Source organism: Rhinolophus sinicus, chromosome 16, assembly GCF_057876585.1.
Source record: "Rhinolophus sinicus isolate RSI-liver-muscle chromosome 16, RSI-T2T, whole genome shotgun sequence".
In the NCBI taxonomy this organism is placed as follows: Eukaryota; Metazoa; Chordata; class Mammalia; order Chiroptera; family Rhinolophidae; genus Rhinolophus; species Rhinolophus sinicus.
In genome coordinates, this window is record NC_142516.1 from 184,403,745 (window position 1) to 184,419,932 (window position 16,188).

Sequence of the window (16,188 nt, forward strand, 5' to 3'; positions counted from 1 at the left end):
CAGGTCCTCTCTGAATAGACATTAAATGGAGTAAGTGACTCCCCCTCCCTACCAGGCACCGCCCCACCAGCTCTCATGGGCTATTCAGCAGTTCTGGCTATTCAGGAATACAGGAAGTTACAGAGCCCCCCAGCCCCCCAAGAGACTCAGTAGTTTACATTATTGCCACTTTTTGGCCACTGTTTCATAAATATTTTAGCATTATGGCTGTCTGAAACTTTACGTACATTCACATTCGAGTTATTTAAGGGAGCATACCTCATTTTCTAAAATTTTCTTTAGTTATCAGACGGACACAGAACTTTAAAGCAGAACGGTAGGAAACCACCAGGATTGCTCTAGTGTTTTCACTTGCATAAGCCTGGGGGGTTCACAGACTCTGAGGGCTTTCAGTCTCCCTCCCGAGCGGTGTCCAGGGAGCTGGTCTGCATGGATGGCATCAGCCTCTCTCTTGGCTGCTGGCTTCCGGGCGGGGGCCGCTGGTGGGAGGCACTGGCAGCAATCAGAGGGCGAGGGTGGGATATGTGTTCCCTCAGGTCCTCCCCTGCTGGGCCCATGGGTGGGGTCTCCCTCTGCTGAAGGCCACAGCGCCTATGGGGCAGCCCTCTCCATACACTGATTTCTCCAGGTTCCAGCAACTTCTCTCTCCCTCTGCCCTTTCAGACCTGGGGGGCCAGGGACGCGGGGGTTAGAGCCCTGCTGTTGAGATACCCCAGTCTCTTTTTGGCTTTCTTAAACCCCACCCTTACTTTTGTAAATAGTCTGTTTACTAACTGTTCTTTAAATGACTCAATTTGAGTGTGCCTGGTGTCTCCGGACTCACGCTGGGATCTTGAATCACATAGTAAATAATGTAATACTTATGTTTTTTTCTAATTTTTTAAGTATAATGCTTTCTGTGGTTGCCATATTCAGGGTTTACTGTGCTTTGACAAGGACAGGGACTTAAGAAAGCAGTTGTCCGTACAGAAGGCCAGACTCTGCAGATCTGAGGTGACTAGTTCTCCATCCGTACTCACCTGTGGCTCCTGCTCACCCCGGCGTTTGTAGATGGCTTTCTCTCCAGTCAGCCCTTCAATAATCTTGGCGTCATCTAGTTCCCCGGTAGCTTGGTGTCTTAGCCACTGTCTCTCTTTGCCTTTAGCCTACAATGACACACACACACAAATCCTTATTTTAATTCGTTCTGCAGGGTCCCTGACACACTTTGTGTATGAATAACAGGAAACACACCCGGGATCTTTTCAACAAGTGATGTTTTTGCATGAATAGTTTCATAATTGGACTGATTTCTGCTCTGCTGACAAACAAATGCCCTTTGTGTGGATTTTGTCAATCTTAATTGTTTTAACATATGGGATGATAAAATGAACTCACTTAAAGCACACCAACGGCAAAACAGTACGCAGAGGCCCTCTTGAGAAATGTGCAATATCTGGAAATGTAATGGCGATGCATTTCTTATGGCTTTTAGGTCACCGTACTCCTAGGAAATTTATTAGGTAGCAAAACAATCAACTTTAACTTTTTAACACTGTCTGCAAGCACCGAGAAAACATGATCTTCGGAAGTCTTCCTTTTGGAAAAGAAGTTGCAACTCAAGTTCTCTGTGCATGCAGTGCAAATGGGAACAGCTAAAAACAAGAATACACGAACGTTTTGTACCCCACGTCTCTCCAATCATCTATACTCAGAAATCTAAAGGTACTTCCACATACTACTTTCCCACAATAACTTACAACTCTGCCAGGTGGACTAAGATAGTAGTTAAATGATAAAAAAATTATAATCTCTTAATCATACGATTATAACAGCCACGGATTATATTTATATTAAGAAGTGGGAAGAATAGCTAAAACACTTTTATGCATGCAAACTCTAGTAGTCATAGTTAAGATCCTGTGTTCTGGAGTCAAACAGCCTAGTTCCAATCCTCCCTTCACCATGATCAGATATGTGACCTCAAACAAGTTACTCAAACAGTCTGCATTTCAGTGTCCTCATCTCTTAAATGAAGATAATACTGGTCTCTACTGTAATGAGCTATTGTGAAGGCTAAATGAGTTACTACATGGAATTGGCTGAGAAAGGGCCTGGCAACCTATGTTAGGTGGTATCATCATCATCATCATCATCATTGTCATCGTCATCACTGTCACCAACATCAGGTGGGACACAGTATGATAAGCAAATCCACATTAATTTAAACACACTTCCATCACTGTTTCATTGGAGGTGGCTGTATGACAGCACTGCCATTGAAAATGCAAAGCCAATCTCTAGGCAGCCAGGGTCTATTTTAGGGGCAGATGAACCATCATACAATACAAAGAAGTTCCACACAGTATAACTCTGGGTGGTATTATGTGTTGTTTTCTTGTTCCTGATACCCTTGCTGCGAACGGATACAAAATTACCATATTTGAAGACAGATATATTACCGTGAACATAAAGAGAGGAAAACTCCTAAGCTGCCAGCATAAAGATATTGAATGTGGTAGGCAGTTAACTTAGGAATTACCAGGAATGTGCCCCTTGGGGGTATGCTCTGTCCTACTGTGTGTTCTTGGTAAGAACCCCATCACCTCACAGGAAAATGGGACTCACTGGAGCATAGCTCAAAGAGCTCATGGAACTTGATAAAGATCTGCAGCTCCAGGTGGTAGGAGGATGGGGTGAGCAGAGCCTTCTAGAATCCTTTCCCACACACACAGTGCTGTCTTTCTCAGGCCTCAGCCCTGCAATGGTGATTGGGGCCCAGTTCCTGTCTCCTCTTCCCTGTCATTCCTGATGTCTGGAATGCATAATTCCTCAGGTTCCCAGGATACTTTATGCTGGAAACATGATTGTGGATGACCATTTAGGTACCTTTCCATCCTGAGATTCTATGACTCTTGCAGGTACCTAACTGCAGAGCACCAGCTTCCACAGACTAGTCCAGGCTGGGAACTGCAGAAAGCACAGGGAATGTGGTAGCAGTAGTTAGCAGCTATCTAAGTGGCATGTAAGTTGGATTCTACAGTGGGTATAAGAGGAATATGGGATAACACAACAGATTACGAGATTACACGACATATTACATAACTGCTGAATCACTGCAATCATCAAGCATTGATTTTCCAAGTGTCATCAATTCCTTGACGAAACAATGACCCTGAGGACCCCCTGCCCAATCCACTAGCCACTACATGGCTTTGTTAACCAGCGATGCTCCCACTCTATAAAGAAACATTGCAAAGGCTACAGATTAAGTAGTCTTTGTGCTTTTTAATGCAGATTACAACTGTAGCAAAAATAAATTAAAACCCCCACCGTCTCACCACTGAGGAACTGTAAAATACCAAAATTTTAAGTAATAATTCTACTCCCTTCCCTACATTTTGGTGTTTCTCAAAACAGAATATACCTTTTAATGAAGCAAAAGAACCTTGCCAAGATTAACAGGCAGAGGGGTTAATTGTGACCTGGTTGTCATACCTGGAGGTTGTCATACACGTGCCTTTGGCTGAGCACAGCAGGTATGAGCTCACTGCATTGTTTCCACAATTCCCAGACAATTGACTTTCAATTTGAACTAAAATTCCTAATTATTATTTTAAATGGATGAAAAAACATGTCACTACAATAGAGGATTAGAATAATGAGCAAAGACATGGTTAGTATGCAAATATACTATAAGTGAAGCAAGATTCTTTGCTATAGAAATGACCGCATCTCCAATAAGACCTACAAAGGTAAGAGTCCCTGAGAAGAGGAATGTGGGTTTAAATTGGTTAGGAAGGCATATGCACAGAGGACTGCATGTCACAGGCTAGGCCTTGCAATTAAAGAGAAGAGACACCTCTACATTTCATAAAATAGATCACAACATGCTTAAAGCTAGCAGAAGTTGGGGTGACTGGTTCATGTACTATGAAAAACAATCTCCCAGAGACTGTATACCTATCCAGAAGTTCAAGGGAAGCTGTTAAATTTCTAGCCACATGTAATTTAAATAAGTACAATATGTAACTCTCAGGTTAACCAAATAGTAAGCGTAGAGAATATCGCAGTTTAGGATAAGACTAGAGATTATACTGTCAATCCTAAAAGAATTAAAGAGGCCTGGATCATGAATATGGGTTATTAAAAAAGAAAAAACAAAAAGGATTGTTCATTGTCTAGTCATTACTTTGTTTTACTTTCTTCATACTTATCACCGTTTACAAATGTATTATTTATCTCTTTGTCTCTATTATCTACCTGTTCCCCTGGAAAGTAAAGGTCATGGGATAAGAATCCTATGTAACTCTACCATCAAGAACAATGCTTGATACATAGTAGGTATTCAATAAAAATTTATTGAAGGAAAGGTGATTGCTTACTGTAAAATGTTAAGTGATAAAAGTATGCTATGAAAGCAGGTATATACAGTTTCATCTCAATGTATATGCATGTAAATTACATACATACAAAGAAAAATATGTGGGAGAAAATAAAAATGTTAATAGTCACGGCTACTTTTGAGTTGTGGAATCATGGGTGGTATTGCTTTCTTCTTTTATGCTCTGTATTTTCCAACTTTCATATAATGAACTTGTGACTTCCACAATTAAAAAAACTAACAAAAATAAATTCTTTTTTTCCTCAAAAAGATTAAAAAAATCCTTTTATATTTTTAAGAAACACCTTTGTGACAACTTGCCAGTTATGGAGAGCAACTTCAATGTGCATAGAAATAAGTTAGGGATTTTGTTGAAATGCACTAAAAAAGGCCTGGCCTCTCTCTGAAGTTTGCTTCCTACTACAAACAAACTACTAAAATGGTGTCATGATCTTCTTGTCTTTGCAGTGATGGCTGCAACCATTACTTTCCCCTCAAAATGTAATATGTACCAAACTTCATCTTACTAAAAAATCTATCCAGAGAATGAGAAGACAAGCCACAGACTGGGAGGAAATATTTGCAAAAGACATAACTGGTAAAAGGCTGCTATTCAAAATATACAAAAACCTCTTAAACCCCAACACTAAGAAAATGAACAACTTGATTAAAAAATGGGGAAAAGTTCTGAATAGACACCTTACTAAAGAAAATATACAGATGGCAAATAAGCATATAAAAAGATGCTTCATTTCATATGTCATTAGGGAATTGCAATGAGGATGAGATATCGCTATACACACATTAAGAATTGTCCAAATCCCAAACACTGACAACACCAAGTGCTGACGAGGATGTGGAGCAAACAGCAAGTTCCATTCATTGTTGGCGGGAATGCAAAATGCCACAGTCACTTTAGAAGGCAGTCTGGCAGTTTCTTACAAAACTAAACATATCCTTACCATTCAACTCAGCAATCGCACTCCTTGGTTATTTACCCAAATGAACTGAAAACTTATGTCCACACAAAAACCTGCAGATGGATGTTTATAGCAGCTTTATTCATAACTGCCCAAACTTGGGAGCAACCAAGATGTCCTTCAGTAAGTGATGGATAATTAAACTGTGGTCCATACAGACAATGGGATATTATTCAGTGCTAAAAAGAAAGGAGCTATCAAGCCATGGAATGACATGGAGGAAACTTAAACGCTTATTACTAAGTGAAAGAAGTCTATCTGAAAAAGCTACATATAATAGGATTCCAACTATATGACATCCTGGGAAAGACAAAACTATAGAAACAGTAAAAAGATCAGTGGTTTCCAAGTGTTGTGGGGAGGGGTGCACAGGAGGTGCCAAGCGGCTTTTTAGGGCAGTGAAAATACTCTATATGATACCATAATGATAGGTACATGTCATTTGTCCAAACCCATAGAATGTACAACAGCAGGAGTCAACCATAATGTAAACTATGGACTTTGGGTGATAGTAATGTGTCAATTTAGGCTCATCAATTATAACAAATGTCTACAGGGGGATGTTGATAATGGGGGAGGCTGTGCGTGTGTGGAGGTGTGAGCAGAAGAAACTCTCCGCTCAATTTTGCTGTGAATCTAAAACTGGTCTAAAAAAAAAATGAAGTCTGTTTCTAAAGAATCTAGTGATAAATATAACGATAACTCTTTTTTTTTAAAAAAATTTCTGTTTTATTTATTTATTTACTGTGTTTCTCTGAAAATAAGACCTAGTCAGACCGTCAGCTCTAATGAGTCTTTTGGAGCAAAAATTAATATAAGACCCAGTCTTATTTTACTATAAGACCAGGACTTTATAATATTAATATTAACATAATATAATATAATATACTGGGTCTTACATTGATTTTTGCTCCAAAAGGCTCATTAGAGCTGATGGTCCGGCGAGGTCTTATTTTCGGGGAAACATGGTATTTATTTATTTATTTATTTATTATTTTTAAGGAGGGCGCAGCTGACAGTGGCCCATGCGGAGATTGAACTGGCAACTTGGTGTTGTCAGCACCACGCTCTAACCGACTGAGCCAACTGGCTGCCCTATAATGATAACTCTTTACTGTGCAGAATCTGTTTTCATTTCAGGAACTTAGTGCTTGGGACAAAGAGTGGATCATGGGAGAAAAAGCGTCAGGTTAGGATTTAGCATATGAGAATTCCAGTCCTGGCTCACTTTGGGTCAAGTTATTAAGATTCTCTGGGTCTCAGTAATCCCATCTTCAAAATGAAGGGGCACTTGTCAGTGAATGTTATCAGTCTGCATTTGGTTAGTAATGAAAATCATTAGTACTAAGAGAAGGATTTGCCAATTAGTTTTATACCCTTTGCCTTGTCTTAATTATATCACAGTGGTGAGGACAGTCATATTTTCTCAAGTAAGTGGGAGTTGGCTCCAATTTGTAAGCTTCTAAAAACAAGTTGATTAAGGATGCTGAAAAGTGACTTTGAAGAAATGTGGTTTTTTGGCAGTAAATCTATTTCTCTATAATAGAAATAGGTGAATTATCTGTTAAATGCAATAAATGATGGGGGAAATAATTTCTTAGAAAATAGTTCATTCCATATTTATTTTGACAATAGTCTTAATGCAGCTTGTTGAGCTAGTTTTCCACTGATGTTAAGCATGATGAGAGACAGGTGGGTGATCAGTTACAGGAAACCAGCGATTGCTTTCCAAACCTCATCACTTTTCTGCTCCAACACCAGCACTCCAAAGAAGCACAGAACACCTACGACCCAAAGGACGTGTAACTTGATGAAAGTCTTTCCTTTAATCATCTAGAGTTTTGGGGACACTGAAATCTCCCAACCAGCTGTCTGAGACACTCAGCAATTCACATTGTTATCCAAATAATAAGAAATATTATTATACTAGGAACATTCAGGACATTAGAATTTTAAAGAGAGCTCATTATTTATATCAACAGATGAATGCTTATGATATGGATATGTATTTTTGAAGAGTACCTAAAAATATGAATAAGCATACAGACACAATTAAGTAAAACTATAGAAACAAATGTCCATATTACCAAAAGTGATACAATTTACTAAATGTCATATCCAGGAAAGCATTCCATTATGCAATTTTATACTCCTACTCGTAAGATTTAAATTTAAGATTGCCAAAGAATACCACAGTTGCATGCTTTATGCCAATCAGATAGGAGTATTATCTAAATACAATTATTTAATGGATTTTCCTCTAAATATGTTTATAAAGATCTCACTGAAATAAGGCAATCTGGAGTCATTAAGGTTTGCTATTTTAGTTATTGCTACATTTGACTAACCTACCCTAGTCCATTTATCATTTACCAGGAGAATTTTTTCTTCAGTTTTCTTCAGTAGGGCTTGCAGCATAGAAGTGTCACTGGCCAGCAGAGTTAACTCTCAAAGCTACTTTATTATGAGGCAGTTCTTCAAGACTATACAGGGAACAACTGTTAACTCCTCACGAGAGGTTTACAAATCCTGCCTTTATGGATGTGAATTCCAGATCGTGTCAGAGACTAAAGGCACAACAAGGGAATCACAGGTGGTGTGACTTTTGGGACACAGAAGGGAGAAGATAGGAGTGGTAAACACCAACAGAGCCATGACCCAGGGAAGGTCTGTCAAACAACTAACCCCACCGCGCTGCAGAATTCTTATTTTGGTGTGCATGCTAATAGTTAGTGAAAATGATAACAGCGGGGCCTCCTTCCCGCCTCCCCCTCCGATTCTAAATGTCTTTACTGCAAGGCCGAAAGCCCAGGCTCAAGAGCAGGCGCCTTCTGAGGCGGCCTTCAGAGTGGGACAGGCTAATGCGTTCAGGCCCATGGGTCACGTCCACGCCGCGTGCAGCTCCACCAGAGCCGGGAGTGGGGCCGGAACCGGCGAGCCAGCAGCACTGGAAGCTGACCGACAACGGCTGCTGGTCAGACAAGCTGGACGGGGCAGGGCGTGGACCGGGCAGGTGCGTGTGCTCCACCGGCGGGCGCACGGAGGCCAGGACCCCGACGAAGCTTGTACCCGCTGGGCGCTGCCTCATGAGCAGGGTGTCGCCCTTGGTAAGGAGGTTACAGAATTATGAAATATTTCTCCTTAGCAGATTACGTTCGTCTGCTGTCTCTGGATTCACCATCACGGGAGAACCTAGGGATTTCAGGATTTAATGTGCTTACACTGCTGTTGCTTCATTTCCTACTCGTGGTTATCTTCCCTCAAGGCACCGTCTAGCTGAGGGCTGTTTCCACTACCTATGCCAATAAAAGGACTTAGTGAGACTGGGGTGAGAGTAAGGTAACGGATATGCTTTTCTCAATAAATCTGCTATCCTTTCTTACTCTTTCTTTGGGGGGCCAACTTTTAAAATTTAAGTATTACATACTTGTAGTACAGTGCATACATCTTACGCGCAGCGGTCAACGGACACTAAACGTGAACACACCCTGGCCTCACACACCTCCACGGCCTCTCCTGGACCCCACCGTCCCCCGCCAAAGGCAAGCCTTTATTCTGACTTCTGCCACCATACATGAGCTTGGCCTGTTTTTGAACCCAATAAACATGGCACCATATGCTACGCGCTCTTCTGTGTCTGGCTTCTTTGGCTCAGCATTATTCCTGGGAGACTTACCTGTGTTGTTCATTGTCTTTCATTGCTGTGACAATACTCAACTGTATAATTTTGTCATGGTTTGTTTATATTCTCCACTGTGTTGTTTCCAGGTTGGGGCCATTATAAATAATGCCCCATGAATATTCCTGAACGTGTCTTTGGGAGCAGACAGGTGAGTATTTCTGTTGGATGGAAATGCTGGATATGATCAGCTTTCGTAGAGACCACTAAACAGTTTTCCAAAGTTTCTTTTCCAACTTACATTTCCACAAGCAGTGTAATTGCTTTTGTCCTCACCACCACTTGATACTGACAGCTCCTCCTCCTCCCCCTCCTCCTCCCCCTCCCCCTCCCCCTCCCCCTCCCCCTCCCCCTCCTCCTCCTAAATTTTAGCCACTCTGGTGGGCATATAGTATATTGCTTTCCTTTGTACTTTTATTTGTAGATAAATGAATTACTTTTGGTTTTGCTTGTCCTTGATATTTTCCGGAACATAAAACAGTAGTTTTTGTTTTTGAGAAGAGAAAGCATGTACTAGCCTTTTGATCCAGAACTACTGGGCATTTTTATAATAGTAGCACTATTTGTTAGTTTTCAAATATGTAACTTGCAGATACATATGAACAGATCATTTATTATCTGCCATCAAGCCAGCCTACCACTGCTTGGAAACTCAAAGCTCAAACAGAATGGATGCGGGAGGGGCAGTGGGTTGGAGGGGGCGCTCTTCAAAAACTTACTGCGGGCCGGAATGGAAGTACTTTTTATTTTGGACTCTGTGTTTTATGGGACTCATCGAAATACTTCTTTAAATAGTAAGTTCTTACTGTATTTAGATACGTGCTTTTATTTATAACAAAGGGCCAAACATGTTCTTTCTTGTATGTTCCTGTTGCATGAAGTATTCTTATAAATATGTCCATCTGTTTTGTATTATACAACAAGTTCATACTGATGAGAATTCATTATATATAAATCTAGGTTTCACTAGTAAAAGGTGTATGTTACAGACTTTCTAAAAGAGAAATATAGTTTTATTACTTTCACAGAAAGAATACAGACTAATTGAAATGCTCGGAGGATGATGTATTCTGATTAATTCATTTTCTGGGAAATAATTTGTTAGCCAGAAAGTACACACACACACACACACACACACACACACACACACACACACACACCTGTAGCAGTGAGGTCATTAGGAGGAATAAATCTGACAAAAACTAATTATCTTGTGGTTTGTGACAGTCTTGTGACTTCATCAATGAAAGTATTCTAATTAATCTTTAGTCTTCACTTATTTGGGTGATGGTTAGTCAAGACTTCCAAGATCTATAAACTCTACAAACAAGCCAATTTTCTATTATTCAGAATTTTTTTAGTGAAGAGATTAGAAAGACTTAAGTAGCAATATTTGCAGAAGGCATATACATTCTACAGACTGAAGCGTATAGAGGATCATCCATGAAAAACTGCTGGGTGGATCAATATGTATGAACGGATGTTTGAGGAGACCTGGGAGCAGTGATTCTTTTCTTAAACATCAGCTCCCATTATTTGAACATTTCTCCTTTTTCAACCAATGTATATACTTTTTATGCTATTAATCTGTACCATTTTGAGCACAAAAATTATGCTAGATTAAGGTCAATTTTGGTACAATATTTATCAATAACAAAGTATAAATCAGTGGAAACAATACAACATTTATCCTTGTGGTTCTCAACATTTTGACATAGTGAAAATATTTTACTAAATGCCTGCTAGCTGCTTTACATAGTGAAACAGTGTTTCCAAGAAAAGAAAAGATACAGATCTTCCCATTTCAAAGAAATCCCCGTTTCCTGAAGCAACATCTCATTGCAAGGGAAAACAGTGATTTGTGTGTTTAACAAAGACGATTCTGGTTAGAAGAGTTTGTACTCTTGAATGCTGATGTGAAACTAAACTATTACTTTGGACGACAATTTATTGCCATGTTACAATTAGCTTTCATGAACGAAACCAATTTCATGTCTTTCCTTCAAGGAGCTGGGACTACGCCTCTCAGTGTGCCAACATGACAGGCACCTCAACTTCACAGCTCAAAACTGAGCCCCAGCACCCCCGTACCCCCCCAGCTCTCCCCAAGGGCAGCCCCCGTCCTCCTCTTTGACATGTCACACCTGGTCTACTGGCCAGTAGGGGAGAATCGTCCCATCTCTTCCCATCTCCACACTGACCCCTCGTCCAACCACCCTTTTCTCTCACCTGGACACTGCAATTAGCCTCCTAACTGACCTCCCTGCTTCAACCCTGGACCCCTGACATTCCCTTCTCCACACAGAGGAATCTTTATGAAAACATAGCATATGTGCAAGAAATACATTTTAAAATACCAGCATGTTTAAGTGTTTAAACAGCCTGATGGAGCTTTTATTTTCTCTATTTTTAGGAATGAAATAGTACTTGTCTCTTTTGCATGTAACATAAATGATCACGCTCTTTGTTTGCTTCCTTCTACTTTTCTATATCAACTTCTTGATTTTTGTTTAATTTGTGAGATAATAGGAGAATTTAGGCCCTGTTTATTATGATTAAATTCACTATTTTTTATATTGTGTATTTTTTCAAAGTTATTATTCTTGATATTTGAGTTTTCTTTTAAACATATTTACCACAATTATTTAGGCCTCATTCTGTGTTTAACTGCTTCCAATAATCCTTTTATAGCAAATTTCCCATTCTTAAGCAATTTTGACTACTCTCTTATACACGAGTATACTCGTATGTGCATATATATGAGGCCTGACAATTAGGTATGAGAACGCATCCTAGAAAAAGTGCTACATGCCTCACTGCTGAATATCACTATGGTCACCTTCGAAGTACTCCCCTTGGGAAGCTATGCACTGATGCCAGTGCTTAGTCCACCCTTCAAAGCAATTTTGGAACTCGTTTTCTGGAATGACCATCAGAACTGTCATGGTATTACCCTTGATGTCCTGAATGTCATCAAAATGTCTTCCTTTCAATATTTCCTTTATCTTAGGGTAAAGAAAGAAGTGATTGGGGGCCAGATCAGGTGAGTAGGGAGGGTGTTCCAATACAGTTATTTGTTTACTGGCTAAAAACTCCCTCACAGACAGTGCCATGTGAGCTGGTGCATTGTCGTGATGCAAGAGCCATGAATTGTTGGTGAAAAGTTCAGGTCGTCTAACTTTTTCATGCAGCCTTTTCAGTGCTTCCAAATAGTAAACTTGGTTAACTGTTTGTCCAGTTGGTACAAATTCATAATGAATAATCCCTCTGATATCAAAAAAGTTTAGTGACATGGTTTTGCAACACGTTCGCGAACTTAATTGTTAAACTTCGTATGTATGTGTGTACGTATGTGTACATATATTTACTTCAAAGTTATTTTCAAAAGGGCTACTTAAGTGACATGTATTTGAAGTCTCTAAGTATGTGAAAATGTCTTTCTGTCTCCTTTGTACTTTGGCTGAGTACAGAACTCTTTGGTCACGGCTCCCCCACTGCTCCCGCAAATCCTGCAGACGTTATCTCACTATCTTCTGGCATTCAATGTTTCAGGGACAACTAATGCAAGATTAATTGTTCTTTCTCTGATAATAGCTTGTTTTTCGCCTGCTTGTGTGCTTTTAGGACATTTTCTTTGTTTTTGAAAAGTTACAACTCCATGAAGCTGTGGTAGGGTGCTGGTCTCCTTCATTAACTTTGCCAGGTACTCAGTAAAGTCCAGTGATCCATACATAGGCCAGTGCTCAGCCCAGCACACTTTTCTTTTGTTATGACTTTGATCAGTGTCCGTGTGTCCTTTTTGGTGGCCTCCTCGGTCCATGTATTTGCTGAGCACTTACCATGGGCTGGGCATTGTTTGACCTATTGGGATGGCTCGTGGCTCTGTATGTTAGCTCTCTGCTCTGTTTTAATTGCTCAGCTTTCTTATGGCTTCAACCTCTGTAATAACAGTTCAAGTTTTCCATTCATGTTAGTACTTAGACTTAACACTGGATCGATCTGTTCTTTCTACTTCTAATGTAGATTTCAGTTTGGATTTTGCATTCTTAGTTTTCTTGTAACTTTTCCTTACTGCATCTATCTCCCTTGTTATTTCTGCTTGCGTCTTAGCCAGATCCTTTTAATTCCATGTCTCATTTCACATACTTGAAATTTCTTTGAATTCTGGGAACACAGAGCAGATGTTTTCTAAACATCTGGTGTTTTCTGAAGAAAATATTGTAGCCCAGGAGCGTCTTCTTCCTCTAATCTCAAATGCTTATTACTAGTCTGCCTCACTGCAGAATAATTTCATAGATCCCATCGTATTTCATTTCCTAGTGTCCTTATTCTCGAATGATGAGGTGGCTGAACAGATGAGATGGGTTCTCCTTGGCTGCATTTACTCTTCACTTTGTTATTAGACTGCCCCTTGAAGATTTTAAACTGCTGTTAGTAGCTGACCCAAATGTACACAACTAAAGACCGTCGTCACAGCAGGAGAACTTCATCTCCACATGGTTTCTTATTTCGTTTGGAAAGGCCATTGCAGTGGGGCCATTTGGCATGTGTCTGATCTAGTCTTCAAGCCAAGTGTAAGTGCAGGCTGGTCTGGCCCCTTGCCCAGGATTAGTCTCCACCCAGCTTTCTGCCTGTTGCAGCCACTGCCTAAAACCCGGACTCCCCCAGCCCATGACTCCCCCAAGGCTGCTGCTTTCAAATGCTGCTGCTTGGCAGTGACACAGTGTAGGTCAAGTGATCTGCTTCTCACCAGCTCCAGGCCTTTCTCTTCTGTTCCCTGCCTCTCCAAGGCAGGGATGCTAATGTGATTCCGCTGGGTCTAGGGCACTTCCACGCTGGTGATGCTATTTCTCAGGAAGGGTTTCAAGTTGTCTTTGGTCCCATCATTCAGAGAGGTCTCATCATACTCTGTGTAGCAGACATTCTTCAGAGCTTCCTGCATGTCACTAGTGCTCTTCCCTAATTGCTACTGTTTGTCACTGTGTACAGCTTTTTCCCATTTTGATCATTTTAAGGGTCATCCGGGAAATACTGAGTTAGATGCCTGGGCTCACGCAGCCTGCAGGTCAGGACTGTATTTCTAGGCTGTGCTCAGGTGAACTTGTCCTGTCATGGCCACTGATGCCATGTGCTGAGTGACGAGCTACTCATGTGCTAAGAAAGAGTCCCTGGCATTCTGCTGCTTGCTCCTGAAATGCAGACATCCCCAATATGGCTGGCATTACCTGTCCTCTCTCTCTGCTCTGTACTCTCACCCTGGCTTTGGCTGTTCCGCTACACAGATGACCGTAAAAATACAGACATGGATCTCTGTGAAGATACCACCCTTTCTGGTCCTAACCTTGGTCCTGAACTCCAGATTCACATCTTCACATTCTTCAAATGTCATGCTGGACATTTTTACATAGGTGTCTCAGTGGTGAGAAAACAAAATAACATCCAAACCAAACACCTGCTTTTTCCATAGGTCTCTTCTCTTTCTGGGTTTCGTATTTCTCTCCTCTAGGGCTTGAAAGACTCACCATCCCCCTCACCCCACATCCAATCACGCACTGTCTTCTGTCCTACCTCCAGGCTGTCCCATCCTTTCCATGTTCATTTCAGTTACCCTGGCCCAGATTCCCATCACTGCCACCTGAGTAAGTGGAGTCATTTTATGACTTGAATTCCTGGCTTCCGCTGCTCTCTTCTCTGATACTTTCTCCCTCCTTCCTACAGAAGGTAGAACCATACCACTCCCTGTCTCAGTCATGGTCACGCTCCTCACTGATGTCAGAATCCAGTCAGCAAGCTGCTCAAGGCCCTTGGGGATTCACCTTCTCTCTGGGTTTCTCTCCCACTACCTCCTGCCCCCAAGCCCACCCCAAACTCCGAGCTCTAGTCACGCGGAGACGTGTGCCGTTCTCCAAACAGCCTTGTATTCCCGTCTTGTCCTCTGCAGACAGGTTTCTTCTGTCCAGACCAGAGCTCCACACACTGCCTTCTGTGTATGAACCCTTATTACTACTGGTCTGTGATGAAATAAATAACAGACATGGACAGTAAGGATTTAGAAACTTGCATGGCAATATGGCAAAGTCATTTGATGTTTGTTGAATCTGATACTAAGTAGTAAGGGCTTGTATTTTGTCTATTACTTTTTATATCATTTTTTTTTCAGTCACTTATTTCTAGTTTCATAAAAGTATTTGTCCATGACCAACTGAAAAAAACCCTGGACCCTCTCTCTCCACAGAAGGTTTGGTCAAGACCATCCTTCCAGGCCTACCCTTAGAAGAGAAATGAAACCATGCTATCCTTCCTGGTCCAGCTCACATGGCATTTCCTTTGTGAGTTTGCCCTAAATGTCCAGCTTAGAAATTACTTGCATATTTGTCTACGTAATTGTAGCACTTTGTTTAAAACCTTTCTGTGGCATTTATCATATTGTGTCTTCTATTACAGCTACACGTGCGTCCTCTTCCCTACATTAGTTGTTGAAAGCAAGAACTCTTAGGCAAAATATTCAATAAATGTCTACCGGACGAAACACAATTATTAGAGATTAAATAAAAGGAATGGGGAAATGCTTTCCGATCTTTACAGAAGAGCAAAGTGGGTGCTCAGAATAAAGTCAAGTTCCTTGCCTGGCCCCTGCCTGCCTCTAAGCCCCGAGTCCCTGTGTGCATTTCACACAGGATGGTATCCTGCTCACACCTGAGATGGGCTCTCAGCTCACACCTGAGACCACAGTGCCCTGCCTTATCAATGCTGTGCCCGCTGCTGGGGCACTGTTCCACCCTTCTCTGTCTGGTCGAGACTCATGTTCCTTCACGCCTCAGCTCACGCAGCCCTTCCTTCAAAATCTATCCCAGACGCCCTTTCCTCTGGACTTCCACTGCTTCCCACGCGTCCCTCTACGCAGACACCTCCCATATTAAATGGAAACGATGTGGTCAGGTGCCCATCTTCCCCACCCTGAGACTAGAACCTTCCTGAGGTCAGTGACAGTATCTTATTAGCTTTGTGCCCTCGGTGCCACGCACAATGGAGGTCACATGTCAGTGCTCAGGAACACATTTTATCTATCTGAACACCAGCTCAGTTTTGAAGCACTGAAGGAAAAAACAGGACCATAACTGTTAGTTCGTGGAGCTATCCTGTAAGCCAAAGCTGTCAGAGAAAGG

The 16,188-nt window shown here is 41.3% G+C and overlaps 1 protein-coding gene across 1 annotated transcript in view; it reads right to left on the reverse strand.

The window, feature by feature from the left end:
- The window catches only part of VWA8 (von Willebrand factor A domain containing 8), a 305,649-nt gene that overhangs the window by 17,308 nt on the left and 272,153 nt on the right, over window positions 1-16,188 (reverse strand). Inside the window, exon 41 of the mRNA XM_074329337.2 lies at window positions 1,020-1,145. Within this exon, the coding sequence (XP_074185438.2) occupies window positions 1,020-1,145 (126 nt within the window). The remainder of the gene's footprint in view (window positions 1-1,019; window positions 1,146-16,188) is intronic.